At 42.0% G+C, this 21,498-nt stretch overlaps 2 protein-coding genes across 2 annotated transcripts; one reads left to right on the plus strand and one right to left on the minus strand.

The window, feature by feature from the left end:
* Positions 1-4,511: 4,511 nt before the first annotated feature.
* Positions 4,512-20,282, minus strand: LOC114157105 (scavenger receptor cysteine-rich type 1 protein M130-like). The gene is made up of 10 exons (XM_028037887.1): positions 19,287-20,282; positions 16,937-16,969; positions 10,839-11,123; positions 9,650-9,973; positions 9,274-9,558; positions 8,069-8,392; positions 7,696-7,980; positions 6,402-6,728; positions 5,495-5,577; positions 4,512-5,399 (listed from the first exon to the last, which is right to left on the minus strand). The coding sequence occupies exons 1-10, from the start codon at positions 19,327-19,329 to the stop codon at positions 5,268-5,270; spliced, it is 2,121 nt and encodes a 706-aa protein (XP_027893688.1). The 5' UTR covers positions 19,330-20,282; the 3' UTR covers positions 4,512-5,267.
* A 148-nt stretch (positions 20,283-20,430) lies between these two features.
* Positions 20,431-21,172, plus strand: LOC114157222 (histone H2B 1/2-like). The gene has a single exon (XM_028038086.1). The coding sequence runs from the start codon at positions 20,494-20,496 to the stop codon at positions 20,866-20,868; it is 375 nt and encodes a 124-aa protein (XP_027893887.1). The 5' UTR covers positions 20,431-20,493; the 3' UTR covers positions 20,869-21,172.
* Positions 21,173-21,498: the final 326 nt, after the last annotated feature.

The following is a 21,498-nucleotide window of genomic DNA, read 5'->3' on the forward strand; positions in this document are numbered from 1 at the left end:
TAATTTCTGCTTCTTGTATCCAGGATGTAATTTTTTTTTTGGCTATGAGTGATACCTCAACATAGACAGATCTGTAAATTGAGAGCTTTCTTTTTTTGGCTTAGCTTTTTCTTTGCCACTACATACAGTATAACAGTAGATGAAGCCTAAATCCATCACTCTTTGTCGAATCACCACCGTAGTGTGCTGTAGGGTCTGTGTACCCCTATTACCCACAGTTCTATGTTGTCTGTAGGTTTAGCTCCTGGTTGGCTCTCAAAAGGCAAACCAGCCTGGGAGTCAGACTAAGACCACTTCAGTGACTTTGATGATTTGTCTGACCGCAGGAAGGAAATCCACTGCTCCCTCCTACAGCCAGGTCTTGGGGTGAACTCACCAGTAGGAACCTGGTGGTTGACACAGGACACAGCTGGGCTCAGCCCAATGACTCTGCAGGAGTCCTACTCCATGTGCAAAGGGAACTATTAAGATCAGGGTCAATGTAAGATAGGTAGATGGCAGTCAAGGGCAGGACTCTTGGCATGCAAATTCTCAGTGGCATAATCAGACTTCCGCAGAACATGATTATAACAACGTCAAAGACACTAGGTGGAACTCTGAGCTCCAAACAGCACAGAAGCATGCCTTCGACAGACATGGTGGCAACATGACAACGGCGGTAGGAGTTCGCCCTGCAATCAGTGGATTCAATTCCCGGTCGGCCTGCATGCTGGTGTTGGTCAGAAGGGGGATTGGCCCATGCCAATGTTCCCTTAACCTCAAGTTGCCTACAGATCGGAGTAGAAAACGCTTTGGGTGGTCAAACTAACTGGAAATGTGACATATAAGTTCAGCCCATTTTCTAATGTGAAACTTACATACATGTTAATGCATTTCATACTCATTTATTTGGTCATATAGGAACATGTTTTTAAAATGGACACTCAACCTATTGCTGTATTTCTTATTTCAAATCAGTAATGAAACAGGCTGTGAAGATAAGACTTCGCACAGACAACCCGATGGATCTGAATGACCCTGTTTTGAGGGACAACATCTTGACAAAGGCAAGTTTGGAATAAAAACAGTTTGTAGCGCACAAATAATTACACCTCAGATGAGGAAAAAATCTGATCTGTAAATGTAAAGATCTGTTTTTTTGTTTTTTTTTACAAACTAATATATCTCAGATTAGAGGAAAATCCAATCTGATCTCCAAATTTAGAAAACTGTACTTTTTAAATGGCTTGTAATTTTGTCTTAAAGCTCCAGAACAGACTGCAAAAGACAGGAGTGCATGGATTTACCCTGAAGTGGACAAAACTGTCTGATGGAAACGTCTTCCGAAAGGAAATGAAATACATATAGAGTTGGTAGCACTACTGCCTTGCAGCAAGAAGGTCCTGGGTTCGATTCCTGGCCCAGGGTCTTTCTGCATGGAGTTTGCATGTTCTCCTTGTGCATGGTGGGTTCTCTCCGGCTTCCTCCCACAGTCCAAAAACATGACTGTTAGGTAAATTGGTCTCTAAATTCTCCCTAGGTGTGAGAGTGTGTGTGAATGGTTGTTTGTCCTGTATGTCTTTGTGTTGCCCTGCGACAGACTGGCAACCTGTCCAGGGTGAACCCGCCTCTCGCCCGAAATGTTCGCTGACGATAGGCACCAGCACCTCCGGACTCCACTAGGGACAAGTGTGTAAGATGGATGGATGGCTATATATAGGTTTAAATAAATAAATTTTTATCATTCTAAAGTAAAATAATTATTTCTATATCAATTATTGTAACTGTGTGAAATATATCCAAATGACTTGAACACAATATATTCTTAATCTGCAAGTTAAAGTATCTTAAATATTGTGGCCGTAGTGGAATATTACATGAAGTAATGTTCTTTAGAAAGAATATTAGTTAATGTAAGACCTTGAGCAGGAATATTCTTTTTTTTTGTTAATGACCTGATTTTCAAGCACAGCCTTCAGGCTTTGTTTTTAAGTAAAACTTGGCTTGGCCAAGTTAATAACGTGGCCAAACCAAGCCAATAGCCAATAGTTATGTAAGCAACTATTTCATCTGTAACATTAAAAGTGAAACTAGTTTACATAGAAATGGAGGTGGTGGTGTGTTATTTAGGTCCAAATGCAAAAAAAAATGCTTTTTTTCCCCCAATCTTAATATGTAGCTGTTGTGTTTATTCTTTTGTAAGAGGTTGTCTCCTTAGCAACAAAATACATTTCACTTTGTCACACATGCCTCATATTTGTTTGTGTCATTTCAGTAGATGTTCCAAAATCACTAGAGATGTAAAAAAAAATTACTTTTTTTTATAGTTTAAGCATCAAAGAAACATATTGCAACAATTTTTCTTTAATAAATGTTATTTTTATTTCAGCAAATGTGTTTTACAATGCACATTGTGTCTTGCTTGATATATATTTTTTTTCTTTACCTAATGAGCATTTGAAATTGATTAAATTCCATTTCTTCTTATTTTCCAAATACTTTAAACAGATTCACCCTTTTTGAAATTCATAAATATTCAGAACAGATAAGAAGTGTCAATAAGAAGTATTTACATAACAAATTACGTGTCTTAAGCACATCAAAACACTGAAAACATTTTGGATCTTTGAATTGTGCCGTGTGAACGAGGGTGTCGGGTTTAAACATCCTAAAACATCATTAATAACATAAAGAGAAAAGACAAAAGAGTTAGATTTCTTATACTTGCGTGGAGAACGGACAGAGACGTATTCAGTTACAAGCTCTACCCGCCCTGAAGTACCTCCTGCCGCACCCTCTCTTTTTATTTCATACGTTCCCTAGTTACATACACGTTGCATCTCTTAAGGAAAATAGGTCACACAGCTGCAACGTCATTCAGAGTTACACAGCATATCTTCTGGAACACATGTCCATGTACGATTAAACAAAAACAAGCTATACAGCTTTACACAATCGTTCGTGTCAAGGGCACAGGAACTTCTTGCCGAGCAATTACCTGCTGAAACCGGCTGCACTCGCACCCTTTCTCAAAACATTCATGTCGACTGCTCCCTTCAGTGAGGCCTCCTTAAATATAATGATTAGTTTTTATATAGGTTATTATTTTAATTCTATCATAGGGTTTAGACTCAAAAGCTCTAAGTGGCAAAGCAGTTTTGAAGGCATAGCGAGACGGTGGCCGTATATTATACAGAGTGGGTTTGGAATGTGGGAATCACCTACCGGCATAAATCCATATTTCAAGTAGGAAGCCCGTTATTGTCTGTTAAAGGCTTTCTTTTTCTTGGAAGTGCTTCTGTCTCTTCGCCGGGCCTTTTCCCCTTCGTAAAGAAACTTTCCAAAGACATCTGTTTCTTACTGATTTTGCTTGCTTGTGGGTACAGCGTTGGCGTGCAAGACGAAACCGAGAGAATCCGGTTACAGGTTTTTCCGAAATAAAAGATCCTTACAACTGAGATAATACATTACGGATATTAACTATTTCTTGTGCAGTACCAATTGATCCATGGACCGTTACCGGTCTACGGCTGGTAACGGTCTTCATCGGCTGTCCGATGAAACCTCTCTGTGCCTCACCACCAGAAAGACTGGAGAGCTTAAAGCAAACAAACCAGGTTCTGACATTTACCTGCAGTCAGCCACCATGCAACACGTTTTCCATAGAACAGTCATCAAGAAAAAGAACCTTCATCACAACCCCAAAGTGTAACTGGAAGTTACCTTTGCAGGTTTGAATTGGGCAACATCAAAAAAATCCCAGTGGCCCATCTCATCTATAATAGGATTTTATTTTCTTTTTCTTCTAAGATTGTGTCAATATCCAGTAATCAAAAAAAATATCCCAGTTTTTTGGCAGTTTTTTCCTAAAAAAAATCAATCAATAAATAAGATGAAAAAAGATGCTAAAGAAGCAAAGACTGACATCGAGTACTTCTTCCCCTATTTGGTTACTGGGGTTTAAATTAGGTGGGAAAGTAAAGCATGGGCAGGGCGCCAAAATGCTGCTTTAGACGGCATCATGAATGTCACAAGCTACAAAAATTTGCATTTTTTTTTCCTGCCATTGAATGCAGCTTTCTATATGTGACGGTGCTCAAAGCAGCGTTCGGTGACCTGAATAAATGCTGTACTTTTCTGCGCTCACAAGTTTTTTTCCCCTGTATTTTACAGCTTCCAGGAAAACAAAAAGCTGCTTTTAGTATAAAAAAATATTAAACCGCTATAATCTGAAAACTGCAGATGATCAGTTGAAGGATGATGTGTCATTAAGATTCTGGGTAATATCTTTGCCAAATTATTTCTGGTTAATTAAAAGCTCCCTAGTCAGAGTGTTTGCCAATTTGAGATATTTTTAAGTCTTTGAACTTTGTTCTTCCCAGCACCTGGAAAATCTATTGATCACTAGCACTCCAAAATATTACATTAATCTATGAGACAAGTAAGAAAAATGCCTGGCACATAAAAAAAAACATGATTTACCTGCTTTTGGCTATTTCTATTGGATGAATGTACAAAACACAACACATGGGTAATCCAAGCCATTTATTTTTCTAAAATCAAGCCGACAATGAAAAATCGATACCGTATAGTTCAAAATTCCAGAAATGCGACAATCATAAATTTGTAAAAACCAAGAATATTAAGTGTGTGATTATTGACCATGAATATATGCTAAGCTAGTAGACGCTGGGTTAACATAATACCAATACTTTCTAATGCACAACATACAAAACTCAGAATTACTATTGCTTCAATACCTTAATAGAATTGCTAAATGCTATTTTATTCATTATTGAAAAGCAGGCATACACAATTTTATCATATTATATAATTAATACATGATATATAATGCATGATTGAAATATCAATTTGGTGGGGACATTATGGGTGACATCAGTAGCATTTACAAAAAAAAAAGAAATAGCATGTATAGAACACTAATTTTGGGGTAAATAAATTTGCCTTCTTCCCACTCCTTTTCCAGATAAATGCATCCCTATGTATATCTGTATACACCATCATCATATAAAACATAAATTAGAAAAAAAAAACATAAATTGGATACTAACATTTGATGGAAGTTAATTCAAAAGTGACTCAGAATTTAACTATGTGTTTGGAGAAATAATCCAAGGTCTTAAAAAAAAGCCCACAAAACCTCAACTAACAGCGCTTCCAGTGATCTGAATATAAACGCAGTGGTGTTTGTGGCAGTTGTTTGTTGGATTTCAAAGTGAAATTATAAAAATACAGCTACTGTGCTCTGGTGGGCTTGCTTGATGAATTCATCTGGAAGTACTGTTTTCCTCGTCTTCCTGAGTTCCTTCCTCCTCGGTTGTCTGTCCTCCAGCTGCAGACATGTTGGACTGGAGCATCTCCATGTTGTCCTGTCTGTGCCTCCTCTGCCTCCTGGTGACCTGAGGAGGCATTACAGCACACAGATATGACGTGGGTGTGTTGTTCGTCTAGGGTGAGACGGTTAAATTACCATAGACGGGGATGGAAACATTACCTTCCAGCAGGAAAACAAGACAGCAACAAGCAATGGCGGAGTCAAAGGCAGGAGGACGACTTTGATGAGATGAACTGTTGAATCTGTTCAAACATATTCAGTCATCATTTCTATTCCACACAAATGCTCATCTAATCAATTTCATTCAGTTTCATTTTGTTTATTTACATGGCACCAATTCAGGACAAAAGTCATCCCAAAAAAATCTTTACAGACAGAATGACAGTTAATTCAAGACATAATTATATAAGATACATGTATTCGTATTGTATATACATGCACACTTATACATACTATATATACTGTATATATATATATATATATATATATATATATATATATATATATATATATATATATATATATACACACACACACACACACACACGTTCTTGTATTTGATAAAATGCAAGGACCATTGTCCTAAATCCTTCAATGATGCGGGGACCAACTGCTCCTTATGGGACCCAAAGCCTGATGATGGTGAGGATATATATATATATATATATATATATATATTGTATATATACATATGTAGTACTGTATTTATACAACTACCGATGTAGTTGTATAAATATCTGGAGTTAAACTCTCACACATACAACCTAACACACACATGGTATGTCATTCTTTTTTGACAAGGATTTTGCATCGACTTCCATTCATTTGTTTTTCATTCCTGTAGCCTAACCCTGACCTTTACCCTCAACCTAACCATTACCAGTACATTCCTAACCCAAAACATAACTTAAACTTCATTCACACCTTAGTTCAAAAAGTAACCCCAAAAACAGAACTTCTTTTTATGGGGCCCAGGATTTGGACCCGATTGTTGTGAGCAGTCGCTCCCCATAACACCACACACTAAAAAGTGTCTTAGTCGATAACCGGCACTGATTCCATTTACCTGAGACGGTGAGGGACAGCACATGGCTCTCAGAGAAAGTTGTTTGAGAGAAAACGGTGACAACATAGACACAGCTGTAGTTTCCTTGGTGGGCAGGCTCAGCTTTAGGAAACAGAAAATGGGCACAGTGGTGTACAGCCGGCTGAATTGTGCTGTGTGCCGTGTTGGAGGAGGTGAAGAAGAGTTTGAAGAAGCCCCCCAGATGCTGTGACTGGATGGAGCAGCTGATGATGAAGCTGGAACCTCTGGACACCCGTATGCTCAGCTGCTGGACATCCAACGTTGTGTTGCCGTCAGACACAGAGATGATTGGCTGAAATGATTGGCCTGGGAACACACAGAGGGATCATCAGATGGTAGAATTAAGCACTGCATGTCCAGCAATTCTCAAGAAATTGGGCAACCTAATGTGCTTAGTTACTAAAAAGTAATGATAAACTCAGTATTTGTAAAAACAAGCAGTACGTTTAAAAAAATAAAAAAATGTATCTATATATATATACACATAAATACATACATATAAATGTGTATATATATATTGTATGTTCCAGTTTATTAGTGTTAAAGGAGGATCTGCTCATTTATGATAAAAAACTTCTCATCTATGTTGACACTGCATAATCTTCATACTAGAGGAGAATATCTCCCTCTGTATTTGCTTGTGGCCACCTTGATTCTGGTGTAAACCAGAAGAATTAACAGACTATTGAAGTTGTACATTTGATTAGTTTTCTGTTAATGAGACATAAGCAGCTTCTATGGGTGTATCCTTCATATAAATTGCAGTTTCTTTATTTTGTTGCTTCACTGAAGCACAATATGTAAAAATATATGATTTTTCATCCACTAGAGTCAGCAGTAAACAAAGTAACTTGTTCAATTTCTGAAATGACTTCAATTTCATTATGTTCTGCAAGTTAAAAAGATAGAAAGTATAAAACTTTCCACCTTTGGTTGGATTATTTTTTAAAGTAATAAGTAACATAAAGATAATTTAATCCTGACCATGGTATGTTCTTAACTATCTAAAATAAGTTTGTATTTACAAAAATGTTTTGAAATCCTCTGTGAAATCTAGTTAACTTTGGGATCAAAGTTTTTCAGGTTCTGATTCATTCAGGCTCATTATCAGCCTATTATAAGCAAGTCAATAAGTACTCCGTTGAGGTTTGGAAAAACATCAAAAACAAATCTGCTTCTGTAGACTTTAGGACGGGATCTTCTGGAGAACGTCGGCTGAAAAAGGACAACAAGACTATTAGATTCCCACGTGATGTTGTGGTGGAATTATTACCTAAGCAGGTAAGATGCACATAGTGGAAGGAGAACAGGAAAGAAACACATTCCCTTAGAGCGGAACCGGAGGAAACACATTCAGGGACCAGAGTCAACATGGTCATGGTTGGTAAACGTTGTAGTTGTAAGACACCGGCGCTGCCACAGCCCAGGTGTTTGCAGATTAAAGCGGCTTCATTTGAGGTCAGGTTGTAACTTCCCAATGTTGTCCATTTTCCCTGGTGTTTCAGCTCCAGCGTACCTTCACAGCGGCTGGCTCCTTCACCCACTAACCTGAAAGGTTCTGAACGGAACGCAGCGAGTAATCAGTAACCGAAATAAAAGTTGAATCAGAACAGACACAAAGAACAGGAAATCTGGGCGTCTTTTACCTGAGCAGGTGAGTCCTACAGCTCTGCCAGGTGAGCAGGTGTGTCTGGCTGAGCCTGAGCGCCTACAGTGCAGGAGAGAAAACTCATGTCCTGCACACTGGAAGGCTTCGGCCCATGTTGGAGCCTCCGATTCTCCGTAGAGCGCCCCGTGGAGGACAACAGGAGGCCCACAGCCATGTTCCCAACAGACCACTTCTGCAGCTTTGTGGTCAAAGTCAGCGTCGCATACGGAGGACCAACTCCGGTTGGACTGGTCAGACTGGGAGGACTTCACCTCCAGTCTGCCTGAACACATACTGGTCCCATTGAGGAGCCTAATGGAGTCTGTGGAGATCAGAACACATCCAGAGGAGATAGTTAAAAAGTGTAATTTTAGGGTTTCGCACTCAACTAAGTTATGTTTGCGTTGGAGGATGTGGGGGGAAAAAAAGTGGGCGGGTCCCACTTGTAATCTGTTCACCAGCACATCATGAAGTGATGAGGATTTAATTTCTCGCAGTGCTTTGTATTGTTACTCCTCAAATATTTTCACTTTTGTCACACAGCTGGGATCTAGAATTTATTTCACTGAGATTTCACATGATGGACCAGCACAAAAAAGAAGTGTGCATTTGCATTTTAAAAAACAAACAAACTAGAAAATATGTGTTATCTATTCAGGACTGCAATTGTTCCCATGTTTTTGTCTCTTGTTATACATATATGCATGTTTATTAGAAACTTTAATTGCTTTTGTGGCATTTTTCTTGTAATTAATATCCTTTAGCTTGACTCTAAAAGCACTTTAGTTCACCATTCGCCAGAGTTTGCAGCGCCCACTTTCTAACAGGTAACGATCACATCGTTTGTATTTATATTTATATTCATAATTGTATTTTCAGGTATTTTATTGGACAGTTACTTAGAAAGACAAGCATTCATATGGGAGGTAAGATTTATTATTTTCATGCCCTGGCATGGTTGTCCTCAGAGCGCTAATGTCGTTAGCAGCTAGCTCAGTGCCGAGTAACGGACAGTAAATTCAAGACATAATTATATCCAATACATGTATTCGTATTGTATACTACTCTTTTGAACCGGAGAAATCCACTTCCGGACTTCCATCTGAATTTTGCGCGTCATCCGGGTCACGTGTCTGAAACCCAGCAATAGTCACTGGAGGAAATGTTCTCTACATATTATCAAAAGACGTGACGTCAGCTTACCAGAACAGACAACGTGGCTGATTCCGGAAGCGTCTTGTGGAGAAACGCAGCCCCTTAGTGCGTGGACAGGAGGTAAGCAGTCAGAGCGAATGCCTAATACAGACTTGTATGAGGAGCCTTTGTCAATTATAGACACAGGAGAGCCACAGTCAATGTGTTCACAGATAACAGACGCTCTCTTGTAGCTGATCCCATAGAAGTTCACTGGTTTCCACTCTCCCTGGTGTTTCAGCTCCAGCGTACCTGCACAGCGGCTGGCTCCTTCACCCACTAACCTGACAGGTTCTGAACCGAAGGCAGAGAGTAATTAGCAACAGGTAATGTCCGACTTTGACCAGAACAGACACAAAGAACAGGAAATCTGGGCGTCTTTTACCTGAGCAGGTGAGTCCTACAGCTCTGCCAGGTGGGCAGGTGTGTCTGGTTGAGCCTGAGCGCCTACAGTGCAGGAGAGAAAACTCATCTCCTGCACACTGGAAGGCTTCGGTCCATGTTGCAGCCTCCGATTCTCTGTAGAACGCCCCCTGGAGGACAACAGGAGGCCCACAGCCAAGTTCCCTACAGACCACTTCTGCAGCTTTGTGGTCAAAGTCAGCGTCGCACACAGAGGACCAACTCCGGTTGGACTGGTCAGACTGGGAGGACTTCACCTCCAGTCTGCCTGAACACATACTGGTCCCATTGAGGAGCCTAATGGAGTCTGTGAAGATCAGAAGGGATCAAAGAGAGCCAAATGAATCAAAACACTTGGGTCTATGATTGATTGATTGATGACTAAAGTTTGGACAGCCACGGCATTTCCATTTATTTTACAATTAAAATTTGAGAAAATAATGCTAAATGTGATTCCACATCCGCTCTGTATAAATACAGTGACTTATTTTTGAGCTGCGTTTTATTAGTGGCAAAGACAATCTTCTGTTTAAGTTCCACCTGACGGTACGGGAGTCAGCTGGCGGAAGCGTTTTGAGACGGAGCCACATCGGCACAGTCTGGTCGTCAGGAAATCCTAACCGCCTTTTCGAGTTTCTGTTAACCGAAAAAAGTCACTATATTTCTCCCAAGTCCTTATTAAAATAATAAAAAATAAATCAAACTTACTTTAATGTTAAATCTTGCCATTTAAAAACAGACAACAAGACACATTTTGCTCCAGACTTGTACCGTCCTGTTGTGTAAACTTAACCGGCTAATACAACATGCATGAAACCGTTATCTCCTGATTTCAACATCCAGAGGTCTAAAAACTTTATTTTTAATTTTTATTAATACTTAACCATGTTGAGGTGTAAGCCTTGTTTTCAACGGAAAACACGTTCGGTATTAATTTCATTCAACTAAAGAGCTTGTTTCTGATGGAGTGTGCGACAAGCATCTCTCGAAACATCATCCACGAATGTGAAAGAAAAGAAGACAGAACTAAAAGGAATATGAACTTTAAAGAAAATCCACAAAAAAATACTGCTATCAATAATAAATTGAAAAAAAGTGTTATTGTACTTACAGCAACCAAGCTTTCTAAGACAATAGAATACGATAGCATATACTGTATAGGAGAGGCTTACCTGAACAGGTGAGCTCTAGGGCCAAAATTAAATTCCCTGGATAAGCACACTCCTTCAAAGACTTTCCTGACTGAAGACATCTAGGTGTGATCATCCACGTGGGCAAGAGCGGCGATTGCAACTTTTCTTCTAAAGAAAGAGCCGAGCCACAGCCCAGACGCTCACAGACGACAACCGCGTCCCTCAGGATCAAGTCAGATCCAGCGACTGGTTTCCACTCTTCCAGCCTCATCTCCAGTTTACCTGAGCAACGACTCGCTCCTCCCACCAACCTGTAATCAGCCTCTGAAGAAGAAGAAGAAGAAGATTTTTTTTTTTGATTTTTAACAAAACATTTATTGAACAATATGTTAACAATAAAAACAATACATGATCAGGTCAAAGGACACTAAAAAACACAATAAATATTTACAATAGCAGCTTATTATATTTTAGGTCTCCCTGATCGGAAATGGTGCACAATACATTATGAAAACCCCACAGTTCTAAAAAACCCCTCAGATTCCTGGTGGCTCTGTAGAAACAAAACTCTAATCTCAACCTGGCCTTAATATTGACCTTCCACAGAGCCACCGCGTCGAGTTGAGGTCCAGCCTGCATTTTGTCTCGTCGAGTTATATAAATAGCCATTTTGGCTTCGGCTATTAAAAAATTTAAAAGACGAGATTTAAAACTTGTAGATCGACTGTGATGTACACCGTTAATAAATAGGGAATTGGTAAAAACCATGCCAAAAAGGCTAAAAATACTCCCTAAAAAATTTTAAAAACTAGTTAACCGTACACACTCCGTAAAAACATGAAACACACTCTCAGACAAACTGCAAAATGGACACTCGTTTAAAACCCCGGGACTGATGACCGATAAAAACGAGTTTGTGGCGATAGCGCCGTGCAAAATCCGCCACTGCAGATCACCAGTCCGTTTTTTGATTGGAGGCTTGTATAAAGTCCTCCATTGAGGTTTTTGTCCTCCGAGTCTGTCGCTCCACACGCTGACGGATCTTCTGCAGAGAGTTCTCTTGTGTAGGATCTTGACACAGTATTTGTACAGCACTTTTGCGCTGCTGTTATTTAAGTCTGCCCCTGAGTCCGTAAAGTGCAGCAAGGGACCGCTGTCTTCCTCAACATCTGGGACCAGGGACACATCCGGGAACATGTCATTTGAGTCAGGCAGGCACTCCTTCATGGCATACAGCTGCAACAGCCTCCTCTCCTCGGCCGTCATCCGCCCCTTTATCAGCTCCAGGAAGCGCTGTGTCAGTCTGGCGGACCGGACCCCAAGCAGCTGGCCGACTTCCTGGATGTTAGTGAAGTCCGGTCCAGCCACCTCCACCAGCCGCCGCACGGTCACCGTCCCGGACCTGGACAGCACCTCAGCAAGGCCCGGCACGGTGCTATCCCGGACATCCATTTTTGCTCCACAGACCAACGGTTCCTCTAAAAGCCAATGCAGAGAATTATGCGTTTTTGATCTGTGCAGTTTAAAAAAAGCACACGATTTAAAAACACTCTGATAAAACTGAGGCAACCCTTTTAACTTTAAAAGACTAAAATCAGTTAAAAACAGAGCAGCATCCAACCCCAGAGAATTCACACGTCTGAGGATGCAGCTGGCCACATCTTTCCATACAGGAGATCTTGTAAGAAACTTTTGCAGGAACTGTAAACGCACGGTAGCTGTTCTGCTAGCCAGGTGGACAAGGCCCTGGCCCCCCTCCTCTCTCGGTAAAAATAAAACGGACTGTGGCACCCAGTGTCGACCGTTCCAAAAAAAATCAACCATCTCTGACTGAATTTTTACCAGTAAGCCAGACGGTGGGTCTAAAACAGCAAGCTTGTGCCACAGCTGCGAAGCGACAAGGTTGTTTAACACCAACACTCTGCCCCGGTAGGACATTTGTGGGTGAAGCCACTTCCAGTTTGACAGTTTATGTTTTATTTTTTGCTCAATGTCATCCCAGTTCTTGTTCACAATATGTGTACTGCCTAAAAACACACCAAGATATTTAAAACCGTCCTTCTTCCATAAAAGACCCTGAGGGAGAACTGGGAGCCCTGCAGACCACTCGCCGACGGCCAGGGCTGCACTCTTTTCCCAGTTCACCCTCGCAGCGGACAGAGTAAAAAACTGTTCAGTGATCTTGGTTAAAACAGTGACATCTTGCTGATCTTTTACAAAAACAACAACATCGTCAGCGTAGGCAGATAAAACCATATTGTCCTTAAAACCAGGTAAAACCAGACCATAAACACTCGAGCGTATTTTCCGGAGGAGGGGTTCCAGGGAGAGTGCGTAGAGCATCCCCGAGAGCGCGCAGCCCTGTCGAACGCCTCTACACACCCTAAAAGGAGCACACAGGCTACCGTTGATCTTCAGCACACTCTCAATGCCACTGTACAGAACCTGGATCTTGGCGATAAGACCCTCGCCGAACCCGAACCTCCTCATGGTTTCCCAGAGGAAGCCGTGTTCGACGCGGTTGAATGCCTTTTCTTGATCTAGTGAAATCAAGCCAATTTGCAAACCTAATGAACCGGAGACCTCCAAAACATCCCGAATTAGGTAGATGTTATCTACCATGGACCTGCTGGGGACGCAATATGTCTGATCCCGGTGGATGACCTGCTCCATAGCCTTCCCCTGCCTCGTGGCCAGGGCCTTGGAGAGGATCTTATAGTCGGTGCAGAGGAGGGACACAGGGCGCCAGTTCTGTATCTCCTGCAAGTTCCCCTTCTTGGGCAGCAGGGTGATGACCGCCCTTCGGCAGGACAAGGGGAGTGAACCAGTGTGCAGACACTCGTTGTAGACGTCAAGCAAATCTTGGGCCAGAAGATCCCAGTAGGCCTTGTAAAACTCAACAGTGAGCCCGTCAATGCCTGGGGACTTCTGGCCCTGCATGCTGAGGAGGGCTGTGTGGAGTTCTTGAAGCCCCTGGGGGCGCTCCAGGTCAGTGTTGGTCTCCTCGGAGACCTGAGGCAGTTCACTGCAGAACTCCTCGAACAGTTCCTCGTTTTCCTCATGTTCACTCTGGAACAGAGAACTGTAAAACTCCACAGCCCTCCTCCTGATCTGCACTGGTTCACTCAGTTGCTGCCCTGTGTTCGACAGCAAAGAGTGGATCTGCTTCCTCTGCCCGTGCTTCCTCTCCAAGCTGAAGAAAAAGCCAGAGGGAGCATCCATCTCTGTGATGTTCTGGATCCGGGACCTGACCAATGCGCCTTGGACTTTATTCTCCAGCAGGTTTGCTAAAACTAGCCTTTTAGATTTGAGAGCTTCAATGTGCTCTCGATTTCCTGTGGATTCACTAAGTTGTTCTAATTCCACGATGTTCATCTCCAGATCCCTGATAGATCCGGTAATGTCACGGGTGACATTAAGGGTGTGCTGCTGACTCAGCAGTTTTATCTGAACTTTGCCATGGTCCCACCACTGTCTCAGACAAGTAAAATCAGCCTTTCTCTGTCTAAAACCAGTCCAAAAATAACCTAAAATCTCCTTAAAACCCTGATCATAAGTTAAAGCTGAGTTAAAATGCCAGTAAGCGCTTCTAGGTAAAATGTTTCTAATAAAAACACCACCTAAAAGCAACGAGTGATCGGTAAAAGCCACCGGTAAAATCTGGCATGTTTTAAACACATTAAAATGGTGTTTAAAACAATAAAACCGGTCAAGTCGAGCTAAAGAGATTCGGTTTTCCTTAATGTGGGACCATGTGTACTGCCTGGAGCCTGCATGCATCCTCCTCCATACGTCCACCAGGCCGTGAGACGAGACCAGCTGCCGCAGAGCATGTTGGGCCGCTGGATGCGGCTCTGCATGATTACGATCTAAAAACTCGTTTTCTGTACAATTAAAATCCCCGCCTATAAAAACATAATCCTCAGACCCACAATCGCCCAACTTTTCCCCAATTTGTTCAAAAAAACGCTTTTTCTCTGCATTGGTGGTCGGAGCATAAATATTAATAAAAACCAGACTAAAAATATCAAACTTTGCTTTAACTAAAAGACACCTCCCTTGAACGACATGCTCTACTTCTGTGGAGTTCGGGGTGAAAGCCTTAGAGAACAGGAAGCCCACCCCTGCACTCTGGGAGGTGCCGTGGCTTAAAATGACCTCCCCCCTCCACTCTCTGCCCCAGTCCGTCTCAATTAAATGATCACTATGAGTTTCCTGTAAATAAATAACATCTATTTTCTTTTGGTTCAGTGTTTGGTAAATCAAAGCCCGCTTCTCAGCCTCCCTCGCCCCGTTAAGATTCAGAGTTGCAATTTTAAAAGAATCCATATTGGGTAAGAAGCTAAAACCAACACACAAAAAGACTATAAAAAAAAATAATAATAAAAATACTAAAAAATCACTGTGCATCATTTTTACTCAAAAAAGTTTTCTCGCTTTTGACATTGCTTTCTTTAATCTAAATATTTCTGTCTTTTCAAAACCCGATACCTCATTGTTCCTAATGTGATGTCTCGCAGAGGAGTAAAAGATTCTCAGATCTGGAAAATAACTTTCTATCTTTACTCCTTTCAGCCCTTTGGTTTGTTTTAAAAACGTTCTGTAAGACTCGACAGGGTATCTTGGTTCTTTACTATTTGTTTGAGTCACTGACGCCTCGCTGGTGTCAGAGAACCAGCTCTCAGCGTCGCTGCTGTCCGACACCTCCCTCCTCTCTCCAGCCAGCTTGCTGACCTGCCTGCTGGCCTGCACAGCAGCCACCACATTCCTCCTTTTGCTTCGCCTCTTTACCGGGGCAGAAGCCTCCACTTCCATCACCTCCTCTGTCTCTCCCTCCAATCCAGTTCCCAAAACCGACTCTACACTGTTCCTCCTTTCATTCTGTCCTCCTACCTCCACTTCACCTATCCCTCCCTGATCCCCACACACTAAATGCTCCTCACTATCCTTCACCTCCTCCTGTCCTTCCTGCACACCAACATTCTCTCCCTCCACACTTTCACCCTCACCACCATGCACCCCATCACTACACACCACCGTGCACCTCTCCGTTCCCACACACGCACTCATCCCACTGTCCACCACTGACACCTCAACAATACCCTCTGCTGGTTCTTCTGTAGCGGGTTCCTCCGCCGCCACCGCGGGTTCCCCCGCCGCAGCCGCGGGTTCCCCCGCCGCACTAACCTCACGAGGTGAGGCCCCCTCCTGCTCAGCAGCAGCGGGCTGCTGCTTCGCCGAACCCGGCGGGGCCGGCCCGGCCTTGTCTGGACACATTTTTATAATGTGCCCCTCTTGTCCACAACCAAAACACTTCATGTTGGAAGAAGTGGCAAACAACATGTAATCAAAATCATCTATTTTAACATGAAACCTCAAATTCAGTTCTTCGTCCCGACGGTTTAATAACATGAACAGTTGTCTTCTGTGCGATACAACGTGTTTCAGCAAAGGTGACTTACAGCCAGATAAAACTTTCCTTATCGGCGACACCACTTTACCGTGTCGTGACAACTCTTTTATCAGAAACTCATCGCTAATAAAAGGAGGGACGTTTGATAACATTACCTTAGTTGCAGGTAAAGTTAAAGGCGAAACATGTAAAAAACAGCCGTTGACAGACACGCCCGCTTCCACCAAACGCTGAGCCTGCTCAACTTTCTCCACAAACAGTACCACCGCTCCATTCATTCGTGCTGCCGACCTAATTGCCCCGTGCCCAATCACCTCACCCACAGCCAAACAAACTTCCTCCACGCTGCACGGAGAACCAGCACCCACCTTGACGCCGTTCTTCCGTGTCAGCGTGGAGAAAGACCCACCACCGACAACCACCATGGCGTCCTCAGACGCCGGCCTAACGGCCACACCCGAACCCACAAAAACCCCTTAAAACGTGATGAAACTAACACGAAAATACAAAATAAACAAGTAACACAAACACCCAGTGAAAAACAGTAAGAAAAAACAAAGATAGAAAAGATTCAATCACTCGCACACTCGCTCTTCTTCCGCTCTTCCTCAAACACCCTCCTCTCACACGAAGAAGAAGAAGAAGAATAAAAGAGTCATTACTGAGGAAGTAAATTATGAAAGAACAATAATTCCACTTGTGTGATTGTTTATTGTTCTTTAACCTTCTGGCTCGTGTTTTTCTTCCGCCTGGACTCCTGCAGGGATCATAAAGAGTCAAACAAAACCCATTAGTAAAGCAATTTTTATTTTTATTTTTAGGCATTCTGGTAGAAAAACGGACCACTGCACCAAGTCAGGAGTTGGAACGGAGAGCCCTGCGAGCATAAGTTTATAAAAAAATAATATCTGGTAGGTGAGGTCATTTTATTTACGTAGCACATTTTCAGCAACAAGGCAGTTCAAAGTGCTTTACATGAATTAGAAGGACATATAAATAATAATACCAGTAATAAATACCTCAATCTACATTTATCATATTTTTTATCCAGTTTATGTCCAATTAAGATTCTGAATTACAGCTTAGACTGTCTGACAGTAGGAAAATATTTGGATAAAAACTAAAGGAAATAAACTCTAACTACATTTGTTTGGTTTTCAAATCAAGAAATCCAAACTGTTAATGGACGTCAATAGTAATGTTGCCAATCAATTCGTGCATGAGTATTATTATACAAAGCATCCTGTTCCTGCCTCAGTCAAACTTTGGCCTGTGATGGTCTCTATTGACCTGCTTTAATAGTTTCAATATTGTAGCATTGCAAACACAAATTTTAGCAGCCCAAACACAGAATGGCTGATTGACACCAATTTTTTTTCTTTTCTTTTCTAACTTGTGTAAGGTTGGGTTGGACTGGTTGACCTTTCAGCCTTGACTATACATAGCACGGTTGATTCAGACCAAATTTTCTTAGTTGGGGCAACGTGGGCTTTGATGACCTCTGTAAACCTTTTTGGTAACACTTTATTTGACGACGTGTGCATAAGACTGACACGACACTGTTGTAAACACGACATAACGCGTGTGATGAACATGAGGGCGTCTTTATGAATGTCTGACTGTTGTCAAGATGTGTTATTCTGTAAATAATGACACTTTTAATGCAAACGTTTTTTAAAAGGTTGCATTGAAAGTCCATTAAAAGTGCCAACTTTGCATTAAAGTGTCATTATTTGCAAAATAATGCAAAGTTGGCACTTTTAATGCAACTTTTAAATCAACTTTGCATTAAAGTGTCATTATTTACCAATTGACACTTCCTGACAATGGTCATAAACATTCACAAAGACGCCTTCATGTTCATAACAGGTGTTAAGTCATGTTTGTGACAGTGTCATGTCAGTCTTATGCACACCTCGTCAAATAAAGTGTTACCCCCTGTTTTTTTTTTTTATCAGTACCTTTAAAATGATAGCAGAACAAACAGAGATGTTTGAAGAAAATGTCTGTGGCCGGGGGGAGGAAGTTGAGGCTCATCGGGTTTTTGCTCGTTTGTCCCCCACCCATCAGATTTGATCACATCCACGTTTCTGAGAAATGTTCTGACTAATTTTATCTCGCATTCGCATGTCAAAGACTACGTGGCTGACACCACGACAGCTAGCAGAACCGGAGCTGATCCATCAGATTATTTTACCCGTAAACAAGTGCGAGGATTTTATTTCTTTCAGAGTGAGTGGGTCACTCTGAAAGGCGGAATGTTAACAAGCATATAACTAGCAGGATCTTTTAATACTGATCAGGACCGGGCTGATCACTGGAGTCAGGGCGACAGAGTGCTGCTCAAAGTCTGGAGGCCCCGCGATGCAACTTCATGCGTTTTCTTTACATTAAATGATTATTTAATGTATGTGCTGTGCATGTAGTAACGCACTATGCACCTCATTAGTACGTCACAAAACCGTTCTAGAATGCAGTTATCAAACAAAGGAACCGAGGCTGTGTGGAGTCTGTGTCCGAATTGAAAACCAAGTCGTTACGCTTCAGATTCATCTGTTTGCTCTCAGTGTTTATCTGTCTGTGAGAAATGAGTGAAAACATGATATACAGCTTCAGATAAATTCACTTCATGTTTGTATTCTAAATGTTCTCGAATTAATAAAATAAATATGTATATATATTACACCAACTTTGTCTGATTTGACTAAGGTGGAGGCGCTGGTTGACCTTTCGTGACCTCTGGAAACATTTCTCCATATCTTGAAAATGACAGCAGCACAAACGGAAACATTTTTTTGCTGCACAAACACACAAACCTCACTCGGGTGGCTCCCTCTGGCCTTTTCTCTAAATAGATGAATTAGTCTTTTGTTGCAACTGACCAACTTTTATCCTGGCAGTTTGATCTTCGGACACAGAAACCCTTCAATGTATTGCATATGGAGCCCTTGTCTTTTATTGTCTATTTTAATTAAAAAATGTAAACCTTCTCAGACTTCATGAAGCAGGAGCTTTTCAGCAGTTTGCACAGTTTTTCAATCAACTCTGAGCCGATTTGTGAAGCAGAGGCCTACCTGATGTCCACAGCAGCGCCAGCAGCACCAACAGGTCACCCATGCTCAGGCCCGTCCGCTCCTTCGTCTCATGTGTTCGTCTTCGGATGAAGTCCGCAATAAATCTGCTCTCTCCTCCCACCGAGTCGCTCTCTCCACCACACGATCACCGTCTGAATTTGATCTCAACTGTCACATTTGATCACGTCCACATTTCTAAAAACGTGTCCCGACCGACTTTATCTTGATTTAAAAAAAAGAAAAAAAAAGAAGCTGCAGTCGCACTGCAAACACACGTCCATGTTTGATACGTGAGAACCAGCGGACCTGAGCCGCTCCATCAGATTCATTTGGCCAGAGTAAGTTTAGAGTATTTTAGGAGATGTTAAAAGGAGATGTTAATGGCTACTGAGAGTTGTAGGCAGTGACTTTTTTAAATGTGCAACACAAACAGGCTGTTTGAACAGACTTATTTTTACCTCATGCACATATGAAATGTCCTCCCCAAAACGTTTGCCTGGGGGTACAATATGCAACAATGTCATCATCATCATCACAGAGCTGCTCCGTGACGTAATGGCCCAGATATTTGGTTTTTGACCAAACATTTAACTTTTGCTCAGACCAAAAAAAATAATAATAATAATCAGGAAAACAAAGTTGACTTTCCTCCTGGCTCTGCTTGGTCGTTTCTGACTGGCAGCAGCGCATTTCTGCAAATCGCGGTGGCACCACCAGGAGGAGCCAGAGGAGTCAGAGGAGCGTCTCCTGGTGGTGGATCGTCTCTCTCATACTCGACTTGTCAGGACGTGGCGATGGTTTTAATAAGCACTACGAAGAAATACTGAATCCTTACAAGATGTCATCTAAGGTAATAAGAATAAATTGCATTCCAGATGCTAATAATAATAATAATAATAATAATGATACAAAAAATACAAGCAGCGTGAAATCATGTTGTGGGGAGTAAATGAACGAAATCAGGTGTAAATTCTACTAGTGTGAGTTTCCTTGTAAAGTTCTGTTTTTGCTTGCCGTCCCGCCTTTCTTTCTCTCTCTCTCTATGATCCGACTGCGCGCACCGTTTGAAAAGCCACGTGGTTTCACTTCAAGCGCCTCGTCCAATCACAGCCAGGCGACGCTGCAGCTCAATTTCCATACAGCATGTATAATATCAGCTGTTTCCTCTCCAGCAGCTCATTCGTCGCTGTAAGTTTCCAGAGACAACATGCCCGAACCCGCCAAGTCTGCGCCCAAGAAGGGCTCCAAGAAAGCGGTCACCAAAACGGCCGGCAAAGGAGGCAAGAAGAAGAGAAGGACCAGGAAGGAGAGCTACGCCATCTACGTGTACAAGGTGCTGAAGCAGGTCCACCCCGACACCGGGATCTCCTCCAAGGCCATGAGCATCATGAACTCCTTCGTCAACGACATCTTTGAGCGCATCGCCTCCGAGGCCTCCCGTCTGGCTCACTACAACAAGCGATCCACCATCACCTCCAGGGAGATCCAGACCGCTGTGCGCCTCCTGCTGCCCGGTGAGCTGGCCAAGCACGCCGTGTCCGAGGGAACCAAGGCTGTGACCAAATACACCAGCTCCAAGTAACCAGCTCTGCTGCTGATGCTCCAACCCAACGGCTCTTTTAAGAGCCACTCACTGCATCTGGAGAGCTTTGATTTATGCACTGAGACATTTAAAGTTATTAAAATATGACATGTTTGTCCTGTGATGCTAAACTGGGAAGCTACAAGCAAAGTGACAGTGCAATCTAGCAAATGAAACTGTTTACTTTGCCATTGCAATCCACTTGTTGAATGAAAGTTGGTGGCATTAATGTTAATGAAGCATTTCAAAAGCTGCATAATTGTACATTAAACTTATTTTAGATGTTTCTCAGACATGCAAAAAAAGAAGTAACTTCTTGACACTAACCTCACAAATATAAATATCTGTGAATAATGATCAGTTTTCTAATTTGTACAGATTCAGCCTGTGAAGTTGATTTTTTTTTTTTTGTCAGAACGTAAACGTTGCTTTTCAAATCCCGTCTTTCATGTTTGCTACAATCTGAGCTCAGAGGAATGTGGACAAAACCTGCGTCGGTGTTCAGGTCCTGCAGCGGTGAGTGAAGGAGGTCAGCAGAGCGGAGAGTTTAGACGGCGCTGAGATTCTTCTGCAACATGACGGCATGTAAAACTACACCTGAAAAATATCAAATATTTTTTACAAACTTAC

This window comes from Xiphophorus couchianus, chromosome 14 (genome assembly GCF_001444195.1).
Source record: "Xiphophorus couchianus chromosome 14, X_couchianus-1.0, whole genome shotgun sequence".
Lineage (NCBI taxonomy): Eukaryota > Metazoa > Chordata > Actinopteri > Cyprinodontiformes > Poeciliidae > Xiphophorus > Xiphophorus couchianus.

Coding starts and splice junctions, on each gene's coding strand:
- LOC114157105 (XM_028037887.1), bottom strand. CDS start 19,329: ATGGGTGACCTGTTGGTGCTGCTGGCGCTGCTGTGGACATCAG. Junction 11,124..16,936: donor AGAAAAACACGAGCCAGAAG/GTTAAAGAACAA, acceptor CTTCTTCTTCAG/AGGCTGATTACAGGTTGGTG. Junction 5,400..5,494: donor TCTTGTTTTCCTGCTGGAAG/GTAATGTTTCCA, acceptor ATGCCTCCTCAG/GTCACCAGGAGGCAGAGGAG.
- LOC114157222 (XM_028038086.1), top strand. CDS start 20,494: ATGCCCGAACCCGCCAAGTCTGCGCCCAAGAAGGGCTCCAAGAAAGCG.